We start from the raw sequence: 12,571 nt of genomic DNA, 5'->3' as shown, positions 1-12,571 counted from the left end.
TCCAAACCATACCTGTAACTTGGCCTCAACTATGCCTTTGTTATCCTCGGACAGTTGAATTTTCTGTCGGGCTTGCTTCAATTCCCGATCCAAACGCTTCCGCTCGTCTTCCAGCTGACGCAGTTTTTGTTCCGCCTCCTTCAGCCTTTTGTCATTGTCCTGCTGTCGGTGTTCGAATTCGATGCGTTTCTGTCGCTCTTGCTCGAGCAAAGTCTTCTGTTCCGATTGCAGCTGTTCCAGCTCCTCTCGTTTTTCCCACTCTTCAGCCAAAACTCGAGCTTGCAGTGCACGAACAATTTCTTCATCACGTTTCGCCTGTATCTCATCCTCCAACATCTTTTCCAAGCTCATTTTGACGTCTTCCAGCTCGGCAACTCGGCGTGAATCTTCCCTGGCTACGGCTTCGAACTGTCTTGCTTGCGATTCAGCAGCCAGTCGAGCTAGCTTCTCTTGCTCCAGCTGCACGTTTGTCTCTTCCAACCGCTTCAAATGGTTGTTTCTTATCTGCTCTTCTTCTTGACGTTTCCGGAGCTCCAACTCACGGTGCTGTTTCCTTCTGTTTACTGTATCTCTTTGGAAGCCTTCTCTACCAGTGGAATAAGTGATCGCAAGCTGAAGTGCCGATATCCATTGAAGTCTCGTTTTGTGATCCTGCGCCCCTAATTCGTACGTTCGATCGCCCGAAACAAGTGTAAACTTTTGAATTCGTTCCGTCTTCCCCGATGACGACATACTTGGTTTCACCATGAATTTCGAATCCAAACAGATCGCTCCGCAAGTATCTTTATCTGTGTGATGTTTATAGTAACTAAGCTCGCAAGGCTGCAGTACGAAGAAGTACTCTCGAAACGTTGGCAACACGTAACCTCTCCGAAACAGATACCCCTTTTTGATCACATCCATGATCAACGTCTGGTAGATATCTCCGATTGCTTCGCAGATCGACGCCACATAATCGTTCACTTTGTCGTAGTCCTTGAACCGTAAAATATCCAAAAACTCTCCGAAAAACAATCCATTATCGGACTTCTTCAAATAATCGTACTTTTCCTCATTGTTGTAATCCAACCCGAGTGAGTTCAGCAACTGCTTCACAACGATCAACGCCTCCGATGGATGAATTTTGACGGAAAACTGGTTTTCATCTACGTCATCACGGTACAGGTCTGCCATCAAACAGAAAATCCGGAACAGCTGATACACCGTTTCCTCCGTGAAGTAGGTGTCGCTACTAATCTGGTAATCCTTGTGACATACGAACCAACAGACCTAAAATAAATAGTTGTTTTTTTAAATAGTAAAATCAAAACATATTAAAAATTCTTACCTCATCGATTTTGCTTTCGTAGTTGCGCATCAGTGAGAGTGGAAGTTCGTTGGAAAGAGGAGAGAATACTTCCTGGCCCAGGTAGTACAGAAAGTGATCGAAGTTGATTGTCGGTGTGGAGCGGTAGTGATCTAGACCCCGTTCAACGCCGTACAAATCGAGCAAGGTTGCGATGTTCGCCGTGAGAACCTGGTTTTGTTTGGGTTAAGAATAAAAAAAAAAAATTCGTAAGTTTAATTCAGTAAGTTATTCAGAATATTTTTAATAGCAGCAAAATCGTGTGAAATGCACTCTTACTTTTAAAACTTGGGTATGATCTACCTACAGTCCTGACCCGGTTGACGATATTGTATTGATCGCCCAAAGGCAACCGAATATACAGAGCGAACTTGACGACCTCCCTGGAAGCTGCAAGGTAGAAGGTCTGCAGAGAAGCACTTGACTGGAATTCAGATGTAAGTAGAACAAAGGGCAGACTCAGAAGCTCTTGAAGACGCCGGATTCTGATCGTCTACAATAAAGATCTTTTATTCCGGCCCATGCGTCGGACAACCGGCACTGAAACCATAAGTTAGTGAAATAGCCTAGAATACATACCTACGAAGATGATTATTCTACAAGAAACTGCTGCCTTAAATTAGGGTGCAAAGTTTCCTGTGGCTAGGCAAAGAGGAATGCCCAAGGAAACAAAATCCGCGTAATGACAAACTTCCTAATATCGTTAGAGAATAGGCGGAGGAGACTGTGATCAAAGCACCACATAATGATTATACGGCAGTGAAATGTGGAAACGTCAGTAGAATCCTGAGGACTTGATCCGGTAAGATCTTTCTCGAATTGAAGTTGGCAGACCTTGCTTGAATTGCATGGTTCTGGCATAATACACAATTAAAGAACAATTTTTAACATATGTTCTCAATTTATGCTATAGCATAAATTAATGCATAAATTATGCTATAGTTATGTTAAAAAAATTGTATTGGGTTCACCTCCCTCCTCCTATGTACCTACTCACTGAAAGGAGGATGGTGTGTCAGATAATCATAAAATCATACCAAAATGGTTTTCCATGTTAAGTTTTGTCCATTTCTCGGATTTTGTAAAAAAAAGTTAAATGTCAGCTTTCCTCGTCCCTTCCTTTATTTCCAATTCTATTATCCCACTGCAAGAAAGGAATTGTTTGACATAAAAAAATTCTCTTATTAAAATACCATCCCATGCCAAATTTGGTTTTATTTGCGATGTAAATTCTTGAGTTATGCATAAACTTGAAAGGAACTACCAACCCCCTTCCATTCGCCCCTTTGAATGGAGGAGTGAGAAATATAAAAGTATTTTTTGTACTCAACAAATGTTGGATACCAAATTTAATTTCATTTGCTCTATACATTCTCGAGTTATGCAAAAAAAAATGTATGGTAGCCCCCTTCCCCCTTTATATCTTTCCGCTGAAAAAATGGTGGAGCTTTTATTTATAATAGAAACATTTCTCGTATCCAAATACCCTAACATGCCAAATGTGGTTCAAATTTGCTTGATCAGATCTTCAGTTATACTGAAAATTGTAAGGGAAATCTCTTCTCCCCCTTTTCATCCACCTTTTTGAAGGATTGAGGAATACAAAATATTCAAAGAAGCATTTCTCGTACCCAAATATCGTTCCATGCAAAATTTGGTTCCATTTTCTGTTGTAGTTCTTAAGTTATGCAATAAAAATTGTATGGAACTTCCCTCCCTCTTTCCTTTCTCCCCGCTGGAAGAAGGAAGGGGTCTCAAACAATCATTAGAACATATCACGTTCCCAAATATCCGCCCACGCCAAATTTGATTCCATTTGCTTGATTAGTATTTGAGTTATGTAAAAATTAAAAAGAGGGCCCCTCCCCCCTTTATATCTTCCTACTGTAAAGAGGGAGGGGTTTAAAATAATCATAGAAATATTTTTCGTATCCAAATACCTTCCCATGCCAGATTTGGTTCCAATATCTTGAATAGTTTTCGAGTTATATGAAAAATTGTAAGGTAGCCCCCTCCCCCCTTTCTATCACCACACTGAGAGGAAAGAGGGGTACCTAATATTCATTGAAATATTCTCCGTTCCCAAATACCACCCCATGCCAAATTTGATACCATTTGCTTGATTGGTTCTCGAGTTATGCAAAAAAATGTCTTTTGTTTGGGAGGCCCCTCCCCCCTTCCTGTTAGGGAGGGGGTCCCAAACCATAATAGGAACTTTCCCTGGCCTCCAATACCCCCATCTGCCAAGTTTCACGTAAATCGGTTCAGTAGTTTCTGAGTCTATAGGGAATAGACAGAAAGAAAGACAGACAGAAATTCATTTATATATATATAAAGCTTGGTTTTTTTGACCTAAAAACTTCAAATCAAGATTTCTCGAAAATTCGACTAGGGATTTTTTTAAAAATTTGCCCAGAGGTGTAGAATTACCTAAGAAATCGAGCCCTATACTTGGTTTTGATGGTCACTTTTTTTATAATAACGGTCCAGGGGGGCACCGTGACAAAGTTATGGTCCTCGAGTCATCAAGAGAAGAAGTCAAACTTTGAATCGCTGGAGAATACACTTCATACGAAGATTTTTCTACCCAGGTGAACAAAATTGTTTTTGATCTAGAGGAAGGCCTCATGCCAATTTTGAGCTGAATTGATCGATCAAGTTCTTATGGGAAATTGTCTGGATTTTTTCTACAAATTTCATTGAAATGACACAAAAAAAGTTTCGCTTAGCTCAAACTTCCAAGATATTAAATCAGAAACATACCCCTTTTAAGACCAAACTAATGAACAACTAATAAAAAACAAGCCAACTAAACTTTCGGCCGATAGAAAACGGGTAATATGTGTATGGGGTCTAACAGTAACCACAATGCGACTCACGATCGGATCCGCAGCATCCGTTCATGGTACATGGAGGATTCCTTCACGAAAGGAGCGATTGCAGGCCGCTTTGTAAGAAGCTTTGTGAGGATAGCCCTTGGCAAGACTATGGAACGAGGCAAGAAGACATATTTCAGTAAGCCCTAGGTGGTCAACAACAATCCTCGGGGTGCCGTTTACAGGTCTATTATCACTAAATCCAGGGTTAAATCAGACAAATCTGCGGTAACTGAAGACAGCAAAAAACGTGCCCTTCGGAACTATAACAAGCACAAGTCGCTCTACGCTCAGAACGAATACCCCAAACTGAACTCTGCATATACAAAAACCAGCCAGCGACCGGAGTTATTTTTATCGTTTACAATGGAACTTCAAGACCAGTTCGAAAAAATGTTGTATGCGGAAAGAAACAGGGCTTCCGTTCCACATGTTCCTGAACACAACAGTTAGTTTCGACCCCGAAATTTGTGAGCTCCATGCCGAGAAACTCTCAACAGGGGTCATTTCTCCAGAGCAAGGCTGTTCGGAATATCTTACTTTTAGGTTAATCTTTGAATGGTTTCCTAAGCGTTTTATACCCGTTTTGCTGACTCCCATCAAACTTATTTTTCAATCATCGCTGGACAGTGCGATCTTTCCCTTACTATGGAAGGAAGCTCATATGTTTCCTGTCCACGAAAAAGGTGACAAGAGAGATGTTAGCTACAACCGTGGGATATCAGCCCTATGCACGATATCCAAACTCTTTGGACTGGTCATGGATTCTATTTTCTCGTTTTACAAGCTTCACATTTCCAACGACTAGCATGGATTCATGCCTGAGCTTCACACCTTTCGTGCAAGACTGCTTTGTCAGCAACAATATTGTTTATTGTTAATATATCAACGGATCACGTATTGATCCTAAGACTTAAAAGTAACATTCATATGAAATAAACAAAACAGTATATACTACAGACTACACAGTTCTTAACATCACTAGAATTCTTCTTTCGAACATATTCCTAGAGGTATCAAAATCGAAGAGTTCTGAAAAACGGTTGAATGTCCTTGTAATACTTATCAGGGCAACTAGCTCCATAGTTGTTCTGGCGAAGAGGATGTGAAGCTGAAGGTTCCGATCTCTTAGTCCTGGACGTCGAACGCACAAATTGATAGTTTCCAGCAGCATGGGGCAGTCTATATTCGAGGTCAGAAGATCGAAGACTAATAGTGCTTGAATGGTAGCTCTCCGAGCTTGGAGCGTGTCCAAGGATATGAGGTAGCAACGATTCTCGTTTCGAGGGAGGCGGAACGGATCTTGCCAATTCAAGTGTCTCAAAGCGTAACGTATAAAGCGTCTTTGGATGGCCTCCACTCGATCAGCACCAATCTGATAACCCACTCCAATGCACTGATAATGACTCCATACAGCAGATGTATACTCCAAAGTTGAGCGGACAAGGCTACAATAGAGACTTTTCGGGCAGTAAATTTCTTTGAAGTCTTTAGTCACGCGAAAGATAAATCCCAAACTCCTCGATGCTTTGTCGACTACATTTAGTTAGTGTGCCGACTTAAAGTCCAACTGTTGGTCAAGAATTACACTCAAATCATTTACGCGCTTTGCTCGAGCAATTATCCGGTTTCCAAGAAAGCCGTTTACGGGAAAAGGTGATGGCCGAGCATCTTTTGCGGTTTAATGGCAGGCAGTTGTCGTCGCACCATTTGACAAAATTGTCAAACTGTCGCTGTAAAAGTACAGTATCTCCAGAACATTTTATAGTGTAAAAAGCTTCAGATCATCTGCATAGGCAAGTTTTGGACCGTCAAGTAGTTAAAGCACGTCATCGAAGTAAATCAGGAACACTACTGGGCCTAAAGGGCTGCCTTGAGGCACGCCTGATGTGCCAGAGAATTGTTTGGAACATGAGTTACCTGATCTTACAGAAAATTTACGTCCAATGAGGTAACTGCGAAACCAATCTAATAAGGATCCGCAAATTCCTAGCCTCTCCATCTTCGCAATAGCTGTTTCGTGGTTCACCTTGTCGAAGGCAGCCGTCAGATCGGTGTAAATTGCATCGACTCGAAAACCGGCAGCAAAGCTGTTTTGCACAAATGTCAATAAGTTTGTAGTCGTAGAGCGCTTAGGCATAAATCCATGTTGATCATTACAAATATATTGCTTGCAAAACGAGAAAATTTGGTCAAAGATAACAAGTTCGAACAATTTAGCAACTGCACACCAAGCCGATATTCCTCTGTAGTTATTAATATCCCTTCTTTCGTCTTTTTTGTAGACCGGGAACATAAAAGCATCAAAGCAAGTAGCTGGTATGAAATCGGGGCCCAGGGAAACAGATTTTTTCAGTTTAACAGTTGCCTTCAGAATAGTTTCTTCATCAAACAAAAGAGATGTTGTTTAAAAGGGTATTCAGAGATGGAACGTTTCTAGTTGCACTATAGTTATTTGTTCAGAGGATACAGATCAGGAAGTAAAGACACTAGGAAACTTTTTAGCAAAAAGATGGCATATATCGTGGTCCGACGAGGCCGTCTCGCCATCCAGAAACAAGTTCGTTGGTAATCCAGACTTTTTCCGCTGGTTTTTGACGTTTTTCCAAAAAGACTTAGGGTTTTGTTTAAAATTCCGTAGCAATCGAGATAAGTAATTCTAGTAGCAGCGTCACGCTGGCTTTTTAAAACGCTGAATTCAGCTTACAAAATTCATCCCTTGAAGAGGGTGATTTTAGCCAGTTGTAGTTTCGAAGGGCTTTGCGCTTCATAGTTATCATACGTTTCAAATCTTTGGTGATCCAAGGCGCTCGAGCATTTTCGACAGCAAGACATTTCGGCACATGTAGATCTATAATGTGATTGATGATGTGTGTAATTCTTTCTGCTGCAGCGTTGGGATCGGATCGATCAAGCTCAGCTTCCCAATCAACTAAGTCTAGCTCGTGAGAAATAGCCTGGAAATTAGAGTTTTTTAAATCATGGAAGAAAGACGTCGGTTTCTCTGAGCGGAGAATATGTAGGGTCAGGATACAGAAAGCCTCTCTGCGATGGACACCACTTTATACCCGGAAGATTAAAATCACCAATGATTAAGAGGTCGTCTTCAGGGCAAGTTAAAGACCCAAAATGACGCCATTTATACTGATCTCTCGGATGCTTAGGTTTCTGTGGATCCGTACGGGATTGGTTCCAGAGGTATAAACCGGAACGAAGGTTATCTGTTCGAACTGGTGAATCCTTTTCCAGGCAATTACCGCCACCCCTCAGGAGTGCCCCAAGGAAGCCATTTAGGACCGATAATTTTCGTAATCTACTTCAATGACACGCTCTCGCTTCTCGACGGCACAAAACTCGCATATGCTGATGACCTGAAACTTTTTCACGCCATAAACAACCAGGATGACATCGACTTTTTACAGCAGCAATTCTCCGCATTTGCTCACTGATGCAACATGAACTGACTGCCGTTGAACCGCATTAAATGCTCGATTATATCATTTTCGGGAAAGCGACACACTCTTTATGCGGAGTACATCCTTGGAGACGAAACCATCATCCGGGTAGACCACATTAACGATCTAGGAGTTATCCTTGATCATCGGCTGGAGTTCAAAACTCACACAAACTATGTTGTCGACAAAGCTTCTAGAAACCTTGGATTTCTGTTTGGCATGACCAAAGACTTCGAATACGTGTACTGCCTTTAAAGTCTATATTGCTGCAAAGTTTGTTCCATTCTCGAGTACGCATCAGCTGTTATGTGCCCTTTCTATCGGAACGGAGCTAAAGGAATCGTGGCTATCCAGCGGCGCTTCTTGCGTTATATCATACGTCACTTGAATTGGCATGACCCGTTTCGTTTGCCAAACTATGTAAATCGCTGCCGCCTCATAGACTTGGATAGGCTTCAAATTCGTAAAAACGCTACTCGAGGACTAAGAAACCAGCATTTGCAACTCTACGTTCCCATTCGCCTGAACAACTATGAGGTCAAGAGCGCTTTTGTCGGAATCTTAAAAAATTTCAATCATTATTCTGAGCATTTCGACTTCAACTGGAATGGATTTCAATTTCAATAAGTTATTTATGATTAAGCTATCATTAGGATCAACATGTGGTGCGTTGATTTTTTATACAAATAAGGAATTGACAAATGACAAATCGAAAGTGAGCTATTCCTACAGGAAAAGGTATCTAGCTGAAATTAGTATTATACAATCGTGACCTTAGATGACCGGAACAGGCCTTCAACAGCGTCAGTTGGACATCTATTGACTCGTTGCTCATTGAGAGAGGAGGGGGGGCTACCTCTGTACCTTGAACCTGTAGCGGAAGTTTTTCAAGTGGCAATACTGAATTCGGTTCTGGAAAATATAACCAATGATAACAAACAAACCTATACCGAGGATAAAACTGGTGGGGATCGCAGAAAACATTGTCCTGATAAGGTGTAAACTTTTTCGCAGTTGTTTTGTACGAAAGGGTTATTTCACAATCGGGGAAAACCATAAAATCATACAAGTGCGGTTGAGATGATCAATCTCAGCCTTCTGAACGACTTGAATAAAAAGTAAGTAAATTTTGCTGCTATTTCATAACGACTTCACGTAGTTGATTGACCAATTTCGTACCAACGATTGCACTCAAAGATCCCAGTGAATGTAGGATTGAGCAAAGATCTTAGATAGTCCAGTAGCCGGTAGCAACTAATCTTCATATCACTCACCTTCAATTTCGATTTGCCAACGAAGCCGGTGTCATCTTGCTGCAGGGCGCTGAACGCGTGCCAAATACTGTTGGTCACATTCTTCAACAACGCTGCCATTATTCTTCTTCTCCGTCGACTGATGGCCTTATGCCTTCGAATGATCGCAGAAAGGTGATTGTTCTCGGCAACAACCTTCTGGGGTGCTCAGATCAACCCGGACAACTCTGACAAACTGATGAACGACAACACGTGTGAATTAACCACAGCACAGCACAGCACACAGACGTCCAATTTGCCAGGCAGCCACCTCGTCTCGAGAATGGGTCGTCGCGCATTCAATTTCTCACGCGCGCGTTTTTTTTTTTAATTCTTCTGTCAGCTACCGCGCTTTTTTGTTCTGCTTAATTGTTATCACTTTTATTACGTTGCTGTCGTTTGCACTTGCATGGTTTATCACAGTTTAGAGGAATTGAAGTTTGCCGGTTCGTCGTATTGGGGCTCCATTTGGTACTTGATTAATTGCTCACATCACACTGCTGAATGGGTACAAGGTTTAGTTAGCTAGAACATATTTAGCATCAAAAACTATAAGTTCAAGACGATGGATACTGTTATGATAATGCTAGGAAAGAAACGCATAATTTTCAAAAATTCATTGAAAATTTTCCATTCGTGAACGGCGGATTAGATAGCAAACGTGTTGGTCGCCCTATTTTGCGAGAATATTCTCCGATCCGTATAATAAAAGCATTTTTTTACGGATAGGACATACTTCATTTTCACACAGCTTTATATTTGATAAGGGACCTCGTCCAATGTGCGAAACTTGTAATTTACCTTTGAATGTAAATCATATTTTAGAAGATTGTACTAAATATTCCGTTCTAAGAAGCCAATTAAAAATTAATTGTAACATATTAAAAGACAACAGTGAGATCCCTTTGAAAAATCTTTTTCAATTCTTACGAGAAATAGGATTATATTCAAAAATCTAGTTATAAAAAATTATTCAAATATGTATTGTAATTATTATTATAATTTTTTTTTTTGAGAGAATAGAATAGATAATTAGATTGTAAATTAGGAAAATATTGTAAAATAGGTTTTGCTTTTGTCTGGTGCTGATAGCCAATTTTGTGCTTAGTACCTATTCAAATAAATAAATAAAAAAAAAAAAAAAAAAAGCATTTTGAACACAATATCTAGAAGCACAACTCCCGCACTTCCAAATATGGAAAGTGGTTCCGCTCGCTGCTCTGCGGGTTGATTGAATTGCGTTCGAATTTATTATTAATTTTAATCTCGGTATAAATGGCATATTTTAAATTTCTCTGCTCGCGTTTGATTTGAATTTATTTAATATGAAAACCGATATCTTTTCGAAACCGTCAATAGAATTCAAGAATATGGATTTGGTGCCGTTGATTCTGTTAATCAAAATCATTTGTTTGCTAATCTCTTTTTAAAAAACATGTGCAAGGTGATCGATGCAAACTTTAATCGAGAACGTATCAATGAACCCCGTGTTCCAAATAAGCAATCGTGCTTTTTTATGTGTATTTTGAAATTTGAATACCAGAAAAAAAATCAAAATTATTCTTCTGATCGATGATTCATTTCAATTGATGTAGTCAATGCAATGGCTTAGTTTCTTGACACTATTCGCAATGCCAATGCTCAAGTAAAAATATAAAGAACGTGACATAACACCATTTCCCCATCGTAATAAAATTAGTTGAGCAGCGATGAGTCAAGATTCTCTAGAGGAATTCAAACTTGAATGTGATATCAGTGCATCATCACAACTGTCTGTTTGTTTATTTTCCAGTTATTTATCAGAATTCAATTGTCAGAAAAAAAAACCTAGCGGCAACAAAAATGAAACTTTAAACCGTTCCGACTCCAGTCAATACAAATTTTTAAAAATGGTTTCAAATAAATTGTTGGAGCATTTAAACCCACCATCAAAACGAATAAATGAAAACAAAAGAGATTAACTTGATCGATGTTCCAATTATAATAAGTATGTAGTATGTTTTACTGGGAGCATCCGTGAATACTGAATGTGAAAAAAATCAAAATCAAATAAAGAAATGTTGAAATCATGTTAGTGAAACGAGCAATCGAGTGAACTCCTTAACTGAAATGGGATAAAAGATTTCCTATGAAATCGATAGGATAACGTAGGGTAAGTTGGTACATAATGAGCACCCGGGGCGAAATTTCATTCCCCACGATAGTAGATACCCACATATTTATATTCTAAAATATATATTCTATAGTTACTTCAGTATCAATTTTTCAGTAGAACAGTTATCTCCTTCTCAAATACACGGAAATGTAGTTTTAAAAAAGAATTCTCAGACGATAATTGAAAATTTTCGTGGAGTAAACGATAAGCTTTTTATCTTTAAATCATATTAGACTATGCGCCCACTTTTTGTATATATTGTTCCTTAAATATCATATTCTTTAAGGTAAAGTATTTTGCCACAATTAATGTAAAAATCCATTTTTACTCTAATTTAATGATAAGTGCTCTAGACGGGGTAAATCGGACACTATCGGCCAGATAATCTAACTTCAAGTTTATCTCGATGAGATTGTCATGTTGTTTTATTTATCTTGTCGATGCTCGTTCTCAGTTACGGTGCCAACATTGGCACGGAATTTCCTGCAATGTTTCCACTATGAATTTAGGTAAAGGATCTTTCCAGATATGCGAACACGTCAGAAGTAGGCTCTGCTGTCCAAACCAGAAAAGCTACTTAGGGACTAAGGGCCCTATTACTTAAGACCAAGCCCACCAATGGTTGCTAAACCTCGAATCGAGTACATACAGCAACATATCTATCAACCCAACATCGCACCAACAGTCGCTAACTTGATTCGAGAAATAGCATTCGAGCAGTAGGTTGTTACAGGATGCGTTTATGTAGCAACCCGGTAGCAACGCAGCCAGTCGTCGCCTTCAGAAAATAAACAAACACAAATACCAACCTGGATGGCAACAATGGGTGCGAAAATCAGTAAATAGTTAAAAACGCAACCAATCAAACCATCTAAAATACCGACCGAAATAGCAACGCCCGGTGGGCTTGGTCTAAGGCGAGTCATTTTACTCGAGTGAGCCATTTTGGTATTACAGTAATCGAGTTGAATCGAACTTGAGTCGAGTAGCTCGACTGAGTCGACTGCGAAAAATTTCAACATGATAGCCACCATTCCAGCACTTAAATTAATTCGATCAGTTTCACTCGACTACCGTAATACGAAATACGACATTTCGCTCGACTCGATAGTGTCGAGTTACTCGACTCGTTTTATGTAATGTGGCCCATAATATATCGTTGGATAACCTGCCGCTATTATGCCTACCCCTTTTCTGATACAGTAAGAGATAAAAGTTAGTAACCAAGAAAAATTTCGACCATCATTTTGCTCAGGTACCTTAAAGAAATGGATGTTTAATGAAATAAATTTTACTGACTGATATTTATTTATTTCACCAAACATCGTAGGCTACATATATGTATATTCTTAAAACTAGTAGTACAATCTTAATATTACTTTAAATACTACAATATTAGGTTCTTAAGTGCCTGTCGCCGTAAAAAGCACTTTTTAGCTGCTGTTTAG

General features: G+C 39.7%; 1 protein-coding gene across 7 annotated transcripts in view; it reads right to left on the bottom strand.

Annotated features, from left to right (window-relative positions):
• The window catches only part of LOC129745251 (switch-associated protein 70-like), a 41,921-nt gene that overhangs the window by 326 nt on the left and 29,024 nt on the right, over window positions 1–12,571 (bottom strand). For 4 of the 7 annotated variants that reach the window (XM_055738199.1, XM_055738200.1, XM_055738201.1 and 1 more), the window contains exons 2-4: window positions 8,951–9,468; window positions 1,328–1,516; window positions 13–1,269 (exon numbers count right to left, since the gene is read on the bottom strand). In XM_055738199.1, coding sequence (XP_055594174.1) covers window positions 13–1,269; window positions 1,328–1,516; window positions 8,951–9,049 — 1,545 coding nt within the window. In that variant the 5' untranslated portion in view covers window positions 9,050–9,468. Of the gene's footprint in view, window positions 1–12; window positions 1,270–1,327; window positions 1,517–8,950; window positions 9,494–12,571 lie in introns of all 7 variants that reach the window. The other 3 variants (XM_055738205.1, XM_055738204.1, XM_055738202.1) reach the window with 2 other exon arrangements.

This window comes from Uranotaenia lowii, chromosome 2, assembly GCF_029784155.1.
Source record: "Uranotaenia lowii strain MFRU-FL chromosome 2, ASM2978415v1, whole genome shotgun sequence".
Classification (NCBI taxonomy): Eukaryota; Metazoa; Arthropoda; class Insecta; order Diptera; family Culicidae; genus Uranotaenia; species Uranotaenia lowii.
This window is presented reverse-complemented; position numbering and strand designations above follow the sequence as displayed.